The sequence below is a fragment of the Suillus discolor genome (genome assembly GCF_016758755.1).
Source record: "Suillus discolor strain FC423 chromosome Unknown F5147scaffold_38, whole genome shotgun sequence".
In the NCBI taxonomy this organism is placed as follows: Eukaryota; Fungi; Basidiomycota; class Agaricomycetes; order Boletales; family Suillaceae; genus Suillus; species Suillus discolor.
Genome location: NW_024541285.1, coordinates 71,426 through 88,351, shown reverse-complemented (window position 1 = coordinate 88,351; position 16,926 = coordinate 71,426). Strand labels below are relative to the sequence as shown.

General features: G+C 47.2%; 5 protein-coding genes across 5 annotated transcripts; all 5 read left to right on the top strand.

Moving 5' to 3' along the window:
- Positions 1-2,854: 2,854 nt before the first annotated feature.
- On the top strand, positions 2,855-4,129 carry F5147DRAFT_702438 (Mn superoxide dismutase). Its single transcript, XM_041437789.1, has 8 exons — positions 2,855-2,981; positions 3,038-3,200; positions 3,256-3,434; positions 3,488-3,551; positions 3,603-3,640; positions 3,696-3,710; positions 3,773-3,793; positions 3,842-4,129. Exons 1-8 carry the CDS (start codon positions 2,871-2,873, stop codon positions 3,911-3,913), a joined length of 663 nt encoding a protein of 220 aa, XP_041291210.1. The 5' UTR covers positions 2,855-2,870; the 3' UTR covers positions 3,914-4,129.
- A 3,047-nt stretch (positions 4,130-7,176) lies between these two features.
- Positions 7,177-9,303, top strand: F5147DRAFT_702433 (terpenoid synthase). Its single transcript, XM_041437788.1, has 11 exons — positions 7,177-7,198; positions 7,305-7,417; positions 7,473-7,760; positions 7,815-7,953; positions 8,010-8,146; positions 8,201-8,248; positions 8,303-8,436; positions 8,492-8,598; positions 8,658-8,675; positions 8,731-8,974; positions 9,030-9,303. Exons 3-11 carry the CDS (start codon positions 7,627-7,629, stop codon positions 9,101-9,103), a joined length of 1,035 nt encoding a protein of 344 aa, XP_041291209.1. The 5' UTR covers positions 7,177-7,198; positions 7,305-7,417; positions 7,473-7,626; the 3' UTR covers positions 9,104-9,303.
- A 324-nt stretch (positions 9,304-9,627) lies between these two features.
- F5147DRAFT_761900 (uncharacterized protein) lies at positions 9,628-11,085 on the top strand (the record flags this gene model as incomplete). The annotated part of the gene is made up of 5 exons (XM_041440550.1): positions 9,628-9,706; positions 9,814-9,938; positions 10,218-10,424; positions 10,494-10,593; positions 10,639-11,085. The coding sequence occupies 5 exons, from the start codon at positions 9,628-9,630 to the stop codon at positions 10,722-10,724; spliced, it is 597 nt and encodes a 198-aa protein (XP_041291208.1). The 3' UTR covers positions 10,725-11,085.
- Positions 11,086-11,642: 557 nt separating this feature from the next.
- On the top strand, positions 11,643-14,304 carry F5147DRAFT_240678 (uncharacterized protein). Its single transcript, XM_041428791.1, has 6 exons — positions 11,643-12,138; positions 12,187-13,094; positions 13,147-13,453; positions 13,505-13,538; positions 13,592-13,975; positions 14,029-14,304. The coding sequence occupies exons 1-6, from the start codon at positions 11,732-11,734 to the stop codon at positions 14,047-14,049; spliced, it is 2,061 nt and encodes a 686-aa protein (XP_041291207.1). The 5' UTR covers positions 11,643-11,731; the 3' UTR covers positions 14,050-14,304.
- On the top strand, positions 14,305-15,762 carry F5147DRAFT_240679 (ras family-domain-containing protein). Its single transcript, XM_041428792.1, has 8 exons — positions 14,305-14,577; positions 14,656-14,686; positions 14,748-14,809; positions 14,869-14,875; positions 14,934-15,006; positions 15,065-15,083; positions 15,143-15,235; positions 15,297-15,762. The coding sequence occupies exons 1-8, from the start codon at positions 14,560-14,562 to the stop codon at positions 15,645-15,647; spliced, it is 654 nt and encodes a 217-aa protein (XP_041291206.1). The 5' UTR covers positions 14,305-14,559; the 3' UTR covers positions 15,648-15,762.
- Positions 15,763-16,926: the final 1,164 nt, after the last annotated feature.

Here is a 16,926-nt window from a genome sequence, read left to right as displayed (position 1 = left end):
CATTGAGTGAGGGGGTGACAGAGGAGCAAAGAGCAGGTACAGAGGAGCAAAGAGCGATGGGTCAATTGGAGGACAACTTAGAGGACAACTTGGAGAATATAGAGCCAAATGTCAACATCCCCGAGGCCTATGTGAACGTCGTGATAGAGGAACACGCACACATTACCATTCGCAGTGACTGCAAATGGAATCCAAACGACCCTGGCTATGACATGGTTGTTCCCCCAGCTACGTATGAAGAAGCCATGCTACACACTGATCGAAATGAATGGCTTGCCGCCATGAAGAAAGAACTCGGCATCATGGATGAAATGCGTGTCTACAAGCTCTCTCCCCTCCCAGACGGACGCAAAGCGATCAGTAATCAATGGGTTCTGGAGTTTAAAGAGGATAATAAGGGTGGATCGGTTTATAAGGCACGTCTCATTGCACAAGGGTTCTCCCAAATACCTGGGGTAGATTTCGGTGCAACCTTTGCACCGGTGCTGAAAACTGCCTCATTATGCCTCATAGCTGCATTGGCTTGCAAGAACGACTGGGAGCTTCATTCATTTGATGCTACATGCGCTTTTCTCTGGGGGGTGCTTAAGGAGGATATCTATATGTGTCAGCCCAAAGAATTTAAAGAGGGAGACTGAAGAATGCTGGTTTGGTGTATGCTTCGTACGATCTACAGATTGAAGCAGTCCGCTATGGAGTGGTATGAGCAGGTTCAAGAAATCATGGAGGAGTTGGGTTTCACTCACTGTGCTGTTGACTATGCAGTATTCCTTTTTGACAGCAGCGCCTCTGGGACTCACATAATCTGCATCATTGGCTTTCACATCGACAACGGGCTGGGGACATCTAACAATTCTGCCTTCTTGGTTTGGGTCAAGCAGAAGATCCACCAATGATTTGGCATCAAGGACATGGGGCTGGTCACCAAGTTCATTGGCATTCAGTTCGAACACAACCGCAGCAGCTGTGAACTTTGGATGCATCAAGGCGAGTACATCACTTATCTACTCGACGAATATGGCCTCCTTGATTGCAACCCCATCCATCTCCCACTTGACTCGCACCATCCCTTTGGAAAACCTGGCGACTTGCACAACACCATTCCAAACCTCCCAATGCTCTTCCGTAAGCTTGTCAGCGAATTGCTTTACCTCGCCATTTGTACTCGCCCAGACATATCATTTGCAGTCAACTCACTTGCTCAACACAGCACAAACCCTCTTCCTGCTCATTATGCATCTGCAAAGCGGCTACTCCGCTACCTCTCTGGCACCATCAATCTGCATCTACATTACGGGGGTGCCAGCATGAATGATGGCTTGCATGCGTATTGCAATGCGGACTGGGCTGGTTCTCCAATTGATCGTTTATCAATCTCGGGTTACATATGGTTTTATGCCAGGGGAATCATAGCTCACGTTTCGAAGAAACAAGCGACTCATGCCCTCTCCTCCACTGAAGCCGAATATATGGCCGTGACTCATGTTATCCAAGAAGGTCTTTGGATCAAATCACTCATTATCACTCTCCATATTCACCTTCCCTTTCCCATTCTCATCTACATGGATAACACCGGCGCCATCTCGTTGTCGACCGAGGCTCCTAATCACATTCGCTTGAAACATATCGACGTGCGCTACCATTTCATATGGGAGCATATTGAGAAGGGGACATTCCTACTCAAGTGGCTCCCCTCTCACAAGAACACTGCAGACATTTTTACAAAAGTGCTTCCCCGTCCTCTGTTTGAAAAGCATTTGCCGGCCTTCAGTTGGTGTCTCGGTGAGGGGGTGTGTTGGCGATAAGAGAGAGCATCCACACGGTACGAGTCCCGGAGGATTAACCTCCAGGTGCCTTTGCAAGTTTTCCTTTTTCCTTTTTGATCCTTATCGATTCTTGCCACCTTCGACACCTCATGCTGTCCGTAGCTTCTCTCCATGTCCGTAGCTTCTCTTCATCTCAGACTTCTTGATACTTGGTACTTAATCCCTCCTTCGTACGCAGTTCACCTCAGCTTTCTCTACCATCCACTGAGGTATGTATATGTCCTGTCACTCATATTCTGTCTTGTTAACGTTGAAGGTACAACAATTCAGATGGTGAGTCTGAATAATGTTGGGTCTTGCAGAACCTAGCTGCTATTCGACCCTAAAGGGTTTCTGGACCAGGCTCAAGGCTCAGAGAAGAGGAAATATGATAGAAACTTGCTGAATACTCAGACTCATAGTAGAACTGGTGAAAAGGTAACTTGATTATGTAAGCTACAAAAGTGCAAACATAACACTAAGGTAAAAACAGTCTCTGCAAGCCCAGCCAGAAATGAATCCCTACAACGTGTCATCTAGACCTTACTCCATGTCTAGGTACATAACTAATATAAGTGTTTCTCTACCATCTGCTGAGACCTTACTCCATGTCTAGCTCCCTACAATCATTGTAACATAATACCAATAGTTCCTGATTACAATCTATTTCAGAAATTTGTGACATATGGAAAGCATGTATGGCCAATGTTGCACTTTGCATGCTTATCATACTTTACAGTGTTGTCAGTGGTCACTGGCAGTGACCTGACAGCAACTCGCGCGAAAGTAGTGCCTTTCTGGGTTAGCTAACTTTATTATATGATGTTTGGTCTGGAAAAACGAGCCAGAATATGTCTGTGTGGCTCAGTGTGGTTCACCTCTGTATTTTCGTGACTGAACGTGGCTGAGGCTGTCGTGAGTTTTAACTGGGCGTCCTAGGGAGATTAAGGCAAATGTTGAACTTGAGAGAAAACGGTGTGGAGCCTGAGCTCGTCTTAGTCAGCAGGGCCTTGAAAGAATGACGTTGCGGCGGAATCCGTGGGAGCTCTTACTTGAATACTCAATATGTTGTCCACCGCAAAATCTGCTCTGCGGCCCTCTCTGGCTCGTCTATTTGCCGCTTCCGCGACCAAAAGGTCTCTTCACACTCTTCCGGAACTACCTTATGCCTACAATGTTGGTGTTTCTTTATATATGAGTGCGGAGGATGCATCTGAAGCTTAATGGTTCAGGCTCTTGAGCCATACATCTCCGAGGCAATAATGAAGCTCCATCACTCTAAGCATCATCAGACCTACGTTAATGGACTTAATGCCGCAGAGCAATCTTATGCGAAGTCACCTTCTGTCAAGGAGAAGATTGCCTTGCAGTCAGCACTGAAATTCAACGGCGGCGGTAGGGCTCAAGCTCAAGGCTTCTTTTCTTGAAAGTTTGACTTTGTGTCATCTAGGCCACATCAACCATTCGTTGTTTTGGAAGAATCTTTCGCCCTCTAATGTTGACGGCGGCAACCTTCCCGATGGTCCCCTGAAAAAAGCCATCGAACGTGACTTTGGATCTGTGGAAGAATTCAAGAAGCAGTTCAATACTGCCACCGCAGCTATCCAGGGTAGCGGATGGGGATGGCTCGTAAGACATTTCACAGGTTGCCTCATTCATATTGTTGACGTTGGCGTGCGAAGGGCTACAACTCTGCCACCAACAGGCTTGAGATCGTTACGACCGCCAACCAGGATCCTTTACTTTGTACGTAGGCTTTGAAGTCGGACGGGATACCCCCCTGACACATTTACGCAGTTCATACACCCATTATCGGCGTTGACATTTGGGAACATGTAAGTGTGGCTGGTCACCAGCCCAGGGTAGTCCACTGACGTTAGCTGTTCACAGGCTTTCTACTTACAGGTATGTCACGATATGGCACATAATGGAGCTATATTTCATGTTTCTTTTTTCTTTTTTCACAGTACCAAAATGTCAAGGCAGATGTACGTATCCCTCTCTCCGTTCGAGGATTACGGCTCATACGTATGCAGTACCTCACCGCAATTTGGAACGTCATCAACTTCAAGGAGGCAGAGCAAAGGTTGGCTGAGGCTGCCAATTAGCTCGGTTGTTTGTGTGTTTTTGCGTCAATTGCATAGTAAACTTCCGTCGCATAATGTGATACGTTCTTATGAAGTTAAACACACGTTGAAGTTGCAGTTAAGTACCAGTCTACACATGTTGTTTGCCTCCACTGTATTACCTGCAACAAAATTTAGCTTTCATGATAGCTGTTTGTGAAGATTCCCCGTGGCGAGGTCAATATGATCCAGACTATAACAGAATATTTGCAGGGTAGGGAATTGGCCCGTCAGAACATCCACAATGTTACGCATGTTCTTTTCTCATGTTCAGAATACCCATTCTACGACTGTCTCGTATAGCCTAGGTGGGCACATCATATATCGAGTACTGCGCCCGCTCGGTGCGCATTACGTTGTCTCGCCATGGGCGTTTACAAGCAGTCCGATTCACGCAACTGCGGTTCAATCCGAGGTTCGGTAGACAAATTAGCCCGATATTTATGTGAGTGTTCTGCGGGGTCATGGCTGGGATGGGCCCCGCTCAAAATTTAAAAGTAGGTCCTGAAAACCTTTTCAGACCCTTTGTTCGGCAAAGGATTGGAAATACCCGAAGGCCCTTAACCATTGACATCTGGTCCCAAATTGCCCAAGCAGGCATGCACTCTAGCGGAAATGAGGACCATGAAGTTTGATAAAAATTGTCCACGAATGACAGGGCATCTCACTTTAACCACTGGCGTCGGTTAACGATCAGGACTGTTCCTCGTAGGCGGTCATCGAGATCAATAATCTTCTGGAAAGAGCAGGTGTCTTATCCCCACGTCCATGTGCGACAAGGTCCAGGAAACTAGCCGAATCCCGAAAATTGCACATGTACACTCTTCGAGAGCGCCACCGGCCTCTACGTGGTGGATATAAGCGAACTCTAGCATCCTCTTCCTTGCTGAAGCATGTGCTTATTTAAAACAGCGTACTAGAACGGTACTACTAGATAGGCTGATTATAAAGGTTTCATTTTTTCAATCTGACTGATATGACTGACATCGCTATAGGGCCCTGACGTGCCCTGACACGATCACAGCCTTTCCTTCATTATCACGTTGCCTTTCATTCTTGATATAGACGATACATAGAGCCTCATGAAGCCTACTGAGTCAAGTTAAGTATAGTTGTCCTTGAGCTGTCCATCGAACACGAGATTCATTGACACCGCCACACCACAAGACAGGCTTCTAAAGTTCTACCGCTATGTCACATTACAACTGATGATAGTGGCGAAACTCACTAACCGTTGGAGCTGATCATTAAGATAGATCGGTTAGATCATGATGCATAATGGATGATCGATTTGAGCTTCGGACCCACTGCGTTTCATTTTACTGCGCTATGATAGTATTCGGCACTAACCGATAGGAGTAATGGGCCTTTGATTGGGCATTCAACTTTGCGAGTCGTTGTGGTGAGTCCTATATCAAGGACACACAAACACTTTGCCATACATTATGGTTTCAGGTGAGTAGCGACGTCGGCCTCATAGCTCAGCGCTAGGAGTTCAACACCTTGTTTCATGAGGCCAGCTTGACCGGACCCGAGTCGGATGTGACTTGATCTAAGTTTCAGTTAGTATTCAGCATGAACAAGCGAGTGATATATGCTCTACTTATGTAAGTACAAAGGTGGCCACTAGTGCTGTAGTTGTAAAATTGAGCGATGTGTCATGAGACACTCGGACCATGGATGAGGCCTAGGTTGTGAATCTGTGTGAGTTCGTCGATTATGCGTATGGTGCCACACACATCATGGAACGTAGAGAGCTGGATTGGTACAGAACTGATGGAAATACCCAGCTGCATTGCTGCTCTACAAAATGCCGACTTCTATTGCAGGGATAGTAATACCAGAATAACCATCGGACTTCCAAATTTAAGTCACGTCAAATCAGCAGTTCCTATCGTCCACTATATGCACAGTTCTTCAGAGTTCTTCCCGGACTTTCCGCACGAAGCAAGCTGGTTGAGACACACTATAATGTACGTTGAAAGTTTTTTTTGATTACCCCAATTGGTTTGCTGGGCGACGACACCGGAGCAGATAATTATTTCCATGAGCGGTTGAGCTCATAGACTCCTAGATTCTGCTCGCAGAGCGTCAGCGGCTTAATGTCAAAAACCTGACAGCGACAAACACCTCCCACAGACCAACGTCTCGATACATTGCTGCTGGTACATACGCATGCAGACAAACCCCTATGTCGCTTCTAGTACGCTCAATACGGCACCCGTGTCTGGTGAGATGCGTTAGACCAAACGCAGCTTAGTTTGATCACTCGATGGCTACCGGAAGATCTTGGTTGACCAGGGCGATATGGTATGTAGCCGGAATCGGCGTTTATTCCAAAGGTGTCGAGGTCATCATCAATCTGTATTTGCTGCCCTGACCCCAAGACAAGGTGACCACACAGATTTGGCACAGATCGATCCCTGCCCAAGACCCCGAGTCTTCACCCGTAATCATATCTAGGCCTTGTACTCGGACGCTAGTAAGCAATCGTCATAGATGACGGCAGGCAGGCCAACTAGTAAGTACCGGCGGATGACAAGCGTGTGCACCCCACATTTTTCTGGTACCTAAGAATACAATGCAGTGTGTAGCCTTGGAACTGACGGAGGGACAGTACACTGGCGGCGGGCGCCCTGACATATTAGCGACGAGATATATGGTGCGGCAAGTACGTCCGAATCGCCGCCGACCAATTGCTTGATATATGTTCCGTATTTACCCAGTGGGAAATCGGCGTTCGGAATAATGGTTCGATTGGTGCAGTCACAGTACCCTCCGAAGACGAGTCTCGACGTTGTGGGTCTCTGAGATCACAGCAGTTCGTCATCCGGTATTAGTGTGAAGATTGCACCACTAGCACTTGTTCACCGAAAAGAAGACTTTAAAACCACGCTGGCGGCACGTTGCTGCCTCGTGTTCTTCTCATGCCGTTCACACATCCCGGCATTTGGTCTTCATGAAAAGTCTGGTTGGTTGGCACTATCCCTTGTCGATGTCTTTCTCGCTATAATGCGGCGCAAAGCACAACCGAGCCTTGTCAGCATCCGCGTTTGAAGTTGTAGAAGTCGGACCTACACTTCTATTCCCGTCACCACCCTTAGATCTAGATTCCTTGCCAGGTGACAACACTACACAATGCGAAGGAGAGTCAGGTCGCCGATCTCCTTTAATCCATCAAGGAGATCAAAGAATGAGATCCAGCATCTTGCATTACAAGACAACGTGAGCCTATACGTTCCGCCTCAAACGTCGTAGACATTTTCGGTGAGTCCTTCCGTGCCCTTCGCAATCAAAGATATCCCAAAATTTCCTCATTCATCCTCGTTTGAGCACCACTCAAACCAGTTAGAGCTAACTGACATGTCAGCAGGCTTTACACTCTTCTTATCTCCAAGACACCCACCACTTGCCGAAAGATCGCAAATCAAAATCAAGGGTGCCAATGGGTCTTCACGTGTAATGTGTCGTGATGTACTGATGATGGTGTGGGCGTCGCCTCCTCAATTTATGTCTTTTTTATACACTTTCGTTTAAGAAGTCTAGCTTCGGACAGGACTGATATGAGGACCCCTCCCTTTCGGTTTTGAATAAGAAGGACCAGATATCCTCTCCTCCTCCACTGTAACCCAAGTACCCATCTCGAGCAAGTCTAAGCTGTATATTCTGTGCAACACACTGTCCTCATAATCATCATGCAACGATACGAATCCCTTCCACCACAATTTTACCTCAAGGATCTAGCTGCCATCACTGGCCGGGTCTGCGAGCTCAGAGTCAATCCCTATCAAGCCGACGCCGACCGTGCAGCGCGCTCATGGTTCAACCAGTGTGTATCATTCACCGTCCATGGCATATACTTTGCACTAACAACCAATTTTAGAATATGTGTGTACGATGATAGGAAGAAGTCAAAGTTCCTCAACTACGGCAAATTCGATCTCTTTGCTGCATTAAGCTTTCCAGATGCTGACTCTGCGCATCTTGAAACTTGTATTATGTTCTTTTTCTGGGCTTTTTCGGTGCACAAGCTAGTCGTTATTCATGCAGTTCTATCAACTCACATACTGTATTTTAGACCGACGATCTTTCTGACGAAGGCGACCTACAATCCAAACCTGACGCAGTGCAAGCTGGGCATGATATCTCCGTTAGTGTTTACACAAACCCTGATGGTTCCCGCCCAAAATACCCATATGCTGCAATGTTGTACGAGTATGTATTCTCGTTGCTAAACCCTGTGACGTAACTTATGTGTATGTTATCTAGCTTGCTAACACGATTCCGCGGAACATCTACCAGTGGAGCCTATGACCGGTAAGTTGACGCTGTAGTTCAAGGACTTTTATTCTGATGCGGAACTCCGTTCAGGTTCATCAAGGCATTTGAGGCATGGAGTAGCTCTCAAGTATCACAATCTCGCAACCGTTCTCAAGATCGAATGCCCTCGGTTGAGGAATTCATTCTCATGCGTCGTGCGACCATCGGCGGCGCTCTTGTGGAAGGTGAGAATATTCGTATCCCCCTCGGCCTCACATGTTGCTGAAAGTGTCACTTCAGCGATGATCGAGTATTCTCTTGACCTGGATCTTCCGGACGTTGTCTTTGAAAATCCTATCATCAAAGCGATGTCAGACGCGACAACCGACCTTATGACATGGCCAAACGTTTGTTATTCACTCATTTGACCTTTTGACTTGGAGGCTCATGTTTTCTCTTGAAACAGGACCTTTGTTCTTTTAATGTGAGGAAAACGACATTGACCACTGGATCATACTGACTTGTTCATTCCTCTTCAGAAAGAACAAGCTGACGGCGATTACCAAAACCTTGTCTTCTGTATCATGCATGAACGCGATGTCGGGTTGCAGGAAGCCATTAACATTCTCACTGAGATGTTGAATCAACGCGTGGACGACTATATCAATCTCAAGAGCCAGCTTCCGTCGTTTGGTGCCGATGTGGATGCCGAGCTGGAAAGATACCTCCATGCGCTGGAGAACTTCACGCAGGGGACCGTAATGTGGTATTATCTCAGCCCGAGTAAGTGCCGAGCGTCACTTTCTTGACAGCAAGCTTGACACGGTCTGTTGTACAGGGTACTTCCGCGGCGTCGATGTCACCAATCGCGAGTACCTCGTTGTGCCACTCTTCGAGAAAGGAGCATTCTAATGTGTGGCGCTGTGTAACATATCTTGTTTTTATTTTGTAAATAATGCTCATATTACGCGGAGTTTGTGATAACACATCTAATGAGGTTGTTGTTGTACTACCACTAGACCACTCACTTAATATGACCTGTTTGTGTATGTTCTGCGGTCCATATCTTATGGGCCAAGATTTCGCATAAATGTTACTGCGGCTGCCAAATACTGCAATCAGGAGAACCAAATTACCGAAGTACCGCATCTGCAGCACCATTTCAAGGTTAAATCTTAAGCTTCATAATCTGACTAGCGCCAAGAAATGAACGTGACATACACATAGAAGGCATCACTCCTCTTCAGCCCCTTGAGCATCAAAGGATATATGGCATCAGAACGTTGTAGTACTAGTAGTAGAACCAAATCATTTGCACTGAACCAGAATAGTAACCAAGTGTATGAATTCTAAAGTAAGCACTACTAGTAACAGCTAACACCGCGAGCCCGTGACCGGATGATCGAGGATAACGTACTATTGATCCGACTTATGTTATGACTTCTGCCGCGCGTAATAATTTTCCACTTCTACTTCTGGGGTCTTTGAGTTCAAAAGGGACTGCTTGGAGTATCAGTATGTAAAAAAACTGGCAGGCAAGGGCGCGCAGGTGACAGGATCCTCAATTGGAACTAGTTCTGGTAATTAAAAATAATTCTGCTGTTTAACCTTTTCCCCTTGAGTCCTACGTTTGCCAAATCCTGGGAAGTTTTCTGGAAGTTCATTCACTCTTAAGTTTTCGATCTCTCTAACCCTCACGCAACTCGGAACTACTGGCAGGGGATTAAGGGATATGACATTTCTCCTGGTATGTATAACGGTTTCACTTTCGCTACCGCATCGGTCATTTTGACAGGTCTCTGTTTCCTAGACTCGGAATACTAAGCTTGATTTAAGATTCACCATAGTGCGGATAGTGATATGCTGATTGCAATGGAAGGTTTAGTAGATTATGCCAAATGATACCCAAGCTATGGCTCGCGGGAGCTAATCGTGGCTTGCAGGTCCCTTGTGGTACTCTGCGTGCATCAGGTGGGTCTGTCGGCAATTAATGATTCATTGACAGATCGGAAATTGCATTCTACAGATGCCTCGTGCAAATTCTATCTCTTATGGACAACTGGCAGCATGCTGTTCGTCTCTCGTTACGATTATTGAAATTGAGCGCAGGCGGGATCCGGGACCTCATCGTGAGCTAAGTGTCACGTACCTGCCTATCTGGAAAACTCGTGGTTTCGATTTGCAAGGACTGATAGACCCGCGGCTGAACAAGACCCTGAAGTTTGCATTTACGGTCAGGTGGAAGGCCGCTTCTGTAATGCCCGTTTTTCGGGTCTGACATGTATACCATCATTGATGGCAGAATACTGATTGTGAGTATTTTATCGAAGCAGTCGAAACGGTAATGTTGCATATTAGCATCAGGCAGACAGCTGATTCGATAGCAAATGACCTGAATGATGGTACGCTTGTTAGTGAATCATATCGTGCACGATGCTCTTTTTGAGGTCATTCAACATGGCAGATCGAGGTGTTCCTTCCAGATCCTAATGCGCCAGAGGTGGCCAAACCAGAAGCAAAGCTTGCTCAGTGACGACGCTCACCCGAACACTGATAGCTCATACGTGAGATTGGCATGATAATCCACCGGAGTTCGCAATCTTTTCGGTTCCTGTGCAACGACACTATTAGACCAGACTTCTCGACGCATTGTCAAATGAACTTCTGTGCTTCGGAATTAAGCTGATTTGGAGAAGCTTCCCTGCTGTCCCCTTTATCTCTGCCGCACCACAGAGCCACTACTGTTGACTTGCCGTATGGTGCAGCAGAAGTGAGCGGTCCGCGATTTTTCGCTCCCGTTCTGACCATACTAATAGCTACATCATTGCCTGCCTCTATTGTCTGATAAGGAGAGATCATTTGCAAACTCAGAGCTCATGTTTTTTCGCACATCCATAGGCAAAATTAATTAATATTCAGTCAGTCACACCTAAACCTAATAAAGTGCGTCGTATCTCTACCATACAATAATGTCAGTTCAAGTCTAGTGAGTCGCAGTCCATCCCCCAGGACTCCCCCTCCCGTCTCTCTTTCGAAGCACTGATTTTCTAGTGATTCAAGATGATCGAGGGAAGAGGTCTATCACACTTTAAGCCGCCAAGGTTCAAGCCCGAACGTAAATCCTGACTCATGGGCTTCTCGTATTCTCGCCAAACGCGACCTGACGCTGCGGGACAATCCTATGCATGTGTATTACTTGCGAAGTATTCGAGAACAGCTAGGTTCCACAACCATAATGCAAAGGCGTACTACTATGTGATGCGGGAGACATCTAGCGGCTCATCGAAATAGGGTAAGGCACACACGTAAAATTTCCTCTGGACTCAGATCAGAAAATAAATGCTCATGCCGAACAACTCTTATGATAACATTCAGGGTCCAGGAGCTTTCGTCAGACGAGCACAATTGGAGGGCTTTCTCCATCAACCGGTTTTCAAACTCCTATTGGAGCCGATTGATCTATCACGTGATTAATGCGTGCTTTTATTGCGGAGTACTGACTTGGGGGGCGTCACTTTGTACTGAAGGAAGCGATCCATCATGACCTCCAAACGCAATTTCTTTGGTAAAGGCTCTGTCGTGGTTGCTACCGACGATGGCAGCCCAATTCGACGCCTGGCAATCACTGCTGACAATCTCGTGACTCAACCATTCGAGGGCATCGACATCATTCCAGATGTCATCGACTACGCCGCCCGAACACATGGCACGAAAGATGCTGTGGGTTGGCGTGATATCGTCGGCATTCACGAAGAAGAGAAGGAAGTAAAAAAGACGGTCAATGGAAAGGAGGTCACCGAGAAGAAGATCTGGAAGTACTTCCAGCTCAGTGACTACAAGTACCTCAATTTCCTGGATGTCCAAGAGCGAGTTTCGGAGCTTGCACGAGGTCTTCTTCACCATCAAATCACGAAGGAAGACATATTCAATATCTATGCTCAGACGAGGTATGCCTGATTTCCTGCAGAAACCTTCATGGCTGACGCGTCACATAGCGTAAACTGGCAGCTTATGTCTCATGCATGCACAGCAATTGCAACTCCTGTAGCCACTGCCTACGATACCCTTGGCGAATCTGGACTCACACATTCATTGAACGAGCCAAATTGCGTTGGTGTTTTCACTAATGCCGACCTCCTGACGACCCTGAAGAATGTGCTTCCGAATACCCCGTCGGTCAGGCTCATAGTCTATGATGGTGATGCCAAGTCATCACTTCTAGATGATATCCGCAACATCAGGGAAAACGTAGTCATTCTCTCCATTGATGAACTGCGTGAGATTGGTGCAAAGCAATCCAAGGAGGGTCTGAAGGAGCGAAGGCCATCTAGAGACGATGTGGCTCTGATCATGTATACCAGCGGCACTACTGGTGCCCCTAAGGGTGTGGTACTTACTCATGGCAACGTCATTGCCTCTGTCGGTGCTGTCTACACGCTTCTTGGTCACCACCTCGGTAACGATGACAGTTTCCTGGCATACCTCCCGCTCGCCCATATTCTTGAATACATCGTGGAGCTTATCTTATTTTTTGTCGGTATGAAGACAGGCTACGGCCGCGTGAAGACCCTCACAGATGCATCCGTACGGCAATGCAAGGGTGACATTGTCACTTTTCGCCCCAGCATCATGGTTGGCGTGCCCGCCGTGTGGGAACAGATCCGTAAGGGGATTACCACTAAGGTTAACGCTAGCGGCAGCTTGAAGAAGGCCATCTTCAATGGGGCGATGGCGGCCAAGAAGGCTGATGTTCCTGGCCTTAGCCAGCTGGCAGATGCTGCTGTGCTCAATAACATCAAGCAAGCCACCGGAGGACGACTCCGTCTCGCATTGAGTGGTGGCGCTGCTCTTAGCAAAGAAACTCAAGAGTTCTTGTCCGTTGCACTCGTCACTATGCTCCAAGGTCAGTAACTTCTTGAGCCGATTTGCGAATATGTTAACGTAATTGAGGGCAGGTTATGGTATGACTGAGTCTTGCGGGATGTGCGCCATCTTACCCCCCGAGCTCATGCAATATCGCTCCGTTGGACTGCCTGTTCCTTCAGCTGAAATAAAGCTCCGGGATGTCCCTGAAGCGGGCTACAAGTCGACTAACAACCCTCCCCAGGGAGAAGTTTGTATTAGGGGCCCGTCGGTCACCAAAGGATACTACAAGCGGGACGACCTCAACAACGACGAGTCTATCTTCACTAAGGATGGCTGGCTTAGGACTGGTGATGTCGGTCAATGGAATGCTGATGGGACTCTTTCTTTGATCGACAGGTAATCTGACCTCCTGAACAATCTTCTTCGTCTGATACGCATTCATTTCAGGATTAAGAATCTCATCAAGCTGCAGGGTGGCGAGGTGTGTTAAGTTGTCTTTTTTTGCCACAGATCAACTAATCTGCCGCTTCTCAGTACATAGCCCTTGAACAACTCGAATCGACGTATAAGTCATGCTACCTTGTGGCGAACATTTGTGTATACGCAGATGCTGAAGCCAAACAACCCGTTGGTATTATCATCCCCCATGAAGCCAATCTGCGCCAGGCTCTCGAAGCCAAGTCCATCCCCACAGATGCGAACGCTCAGTTATCGGATTTGTGCGCCAACAAGGCGGTGCAAGATCTCATCCTCAAGGAGTGCAATGCCATCGGGAAAAAGAACAGCTTCAAACAGATGGAGATTCTAGAAGCTGTTATTCTGACGGCAGAGGAGTGGACGCCCGAAAGTGGCCTCGTTACCGCGGCACAGAAGGTGCAACGCTCCAAGGTTGCGAAGAAATTCGAGAAGGAGATTAAGGTGAGCTTCAACCTTTATGCTTTTCGGCCTTCCGTTGACGACAGCTATAATAGGCAGCATATGCTGTCCAATGATTTCATGTAATTTGGTTGACTAACCATTTGTGTTTTTACTTCTCGATTTACTTCAGTCTTTGACAATTTCACCTATTGTACAGTTTGTATGTTTTAGTCGGATTTTTAGTATGATAAATGTGATAGAGTACACAGTTTGTTGTTGCTTCTACGGTTTTTGATGAGCGGGAGTGGGTGCTATGTATAGTACTAGTGTGAGTGGCATCTGACTGCGGTTTCTCTGCAATTGGGTTTTGTATGGTCAGACTAGAGGATGCGGTGCTGTGATGGCTTATATAAGTGGTCCCAACCCGCGCGCAAGAAGCCAGCGGTCAAACGCAGTCACCGTGTTCTTCTGCTTCTCACCTCTCTTCTTTACTTGGGCTTCATTCTCATCACAATACTCATTATACACCTTTTTGTTTTCTAACGCTCCTTGTAATTGTTGAATTTCATCGCGGCTAGCGCGCAGGCTTGCCTCCGTCTTCCATTAGTCCGAATAATCTGACCGCTCACAGCCCAGCAACATTCATGTCGTCCCAAAACCCGGTACGCATATTTTGTTCCTCTATTCGAGTACTGGCTCTCAAGTCTTACATTCCGGCGCCTTGTTTGCCTTGCGCGTAGATTCGCAGAAAACTGGTCATCGTCGGTGACGGCACGTAACCGCAGCCCTTTGTTTCTGGACATGTCCGGCTAAACTTGGGCTATACTCACAGGTGCTTGTGGGAAGACCTCCCTACTATGCTCTTTTGCGCTGGGAGAATTTCCAAAGGAATATGTGAGTCTATATACCGTTGTGGCATGTGCCTATCGAGCGCAACTGATCTCACTCTCAAGCAACCGAGTAAGCTCCCTTTGGAGGGGCACTTATCCGGCACTGGCTTACCTATTGACCCTCTCAGCTATATTTGAAAATTATGTTGCGGAAATCAGGCTAGATGGTAAACCTGTGCAATTGGCACTTTGGGATACTGCGTTTGTGCCTTCTCTTCTTGTATAGACTTCTCTTTTATCTAACTATTGTGTCATGCAGAGGGCAGGAAGAGTATGAAGTAAGATATTGATATTTCATTACCGAGTTTTCCCGCTTGCTCATTATCTCCTGCGTCAGCGTTTACGACCACTGTCCTACTCCAAGTCACATGTTATTTTAATTGCTTTCGCTATCGACACCCCAGATTCTCTGGATAACGTATCTGTAAAAGTAGGTTTATATCGACACGTTTTCTTGGCGCGCCTGTCGATCCCTGATCCGTCCTGTCTAGTGGATCGAAGAAGTTCGGAGCATATGTGGCCCAACTATCCCAATTCTACTCGTTGGGTGTAAAGCCGACCTGCGTCCATCTCCCAATTCTCCTGATATCGGCAATTTCGTCTCGCGTGCTGAAGCTGAACGCGTGGCATCAATGATCGGTGCGCGCGCTTACAAGGAGTGCTCCGCCCTCAAGATTGAGGGTGTGGATGATGTGTTCGAGGCTGCCACCCGAGCAAGCATGCTCATGAGAGAGGGCGTGCCTTCCTCTGCTCATCATAGAAGGAAGAGCAGTGGACGTAGTGGTGAAGCGTCTAACGGAGACTCGACTGGTGGAAGCTGGAAGTGTTGCGTTGTCTGCTGATAACCTCACTTACCCGCGTTCATTTCGGGTTCATTGATAGCTCTTCGGATGGCCCGCTTCTTCCTCGGCATCATCATTGATCTATGGACTAGCTTCAGCTTTTGCACATACGTGATATGTCGCGTTGTTCTCGCTTTGATTTCGATCCGGAGCTAACTTGTTCACATTGCCCCACCTTCCCCAAGTAGTCTGCTAATATCACAGGATCTCATTTGTCTGATTTTTGTTCAATGCATAGCATACTTTTCTTTTTCGTTCGCTCGGCGTTTGCCCTATACGCTATGTCAAAGCTAAGTCTTGGACTAGGTTCATGTTTAGACTTCGGATCGTACTTAGCATCTTATACATGCAATATCTGCACACCGGAGAAGCTGGATGAATTGTCAAACAGAAGCTAAGTAAGGTGAAATTGTACATGTGGATCTGTCGAACCCTGGACGCACATCTATCGTATACAAAGGATGCATAAAAGCGAGGAATTGTCGCAAGGGCTTTCGCGGGAGTCCGGGTCTGGCCGCGCATAATTGGCTCCGACTTGTAAATGCCGTCGACCCGTAAGATCAACGAAGTTAGCCTCAGCGACCATCACATCACTCTCAGATAACCCGGAAGGGCCGAAAGTTCCAACGAATTAAGTGAAGGGGGTCAACCAGCGTGTGAGTGAGTCGTGAGGGTTCGGTGGCAGTGGCAGATACAGTTGCTCTGGCACCTCCGCAGAGCTGTGACCGACGGGAACAACTTACATCGAAACATCATGTACGTACTAGGCGATGTTCTTATGTGCAAAGATAGTGCCAGACATGGATAGAGGCTGGCCCGGGTCCTCGCAAGTCGGCAGTCAATGCAATGAACAGATGATCAACTTGAACGCTCCATCACGACTAGAAGACTTCCTCATTCCTTCAATGCTCTATGCAGCTAATCTAAATTATGTGGTCAGCGCTAGCTGATTTAGGCCCAGCCATGGTAGCTAGAAGCTTACACAGATTGATGTGACCACCTGTTGAAATCAACGGAAAATTCAAACCCACGATCCTGAACAAATCTTGGTGGCGGCGCCCGTATACATGCTGTAACGTTCAAGCATCAGATCTCAGACGCCGGACAAGATCCGAAGGACTGAATAGTGGCGCCTTCTGCTTTTGAAGTGAGACTTATCAGGATCACCAGTCGTAATGCTGAGCTGTCAATGATTAATGAAGTTCCAGGTCAGACCGCGCACGCGTAACGGTTGCACCAAAAAGTAGAATGCTGAAATTCGAAAGCTTATCTTTCAGCA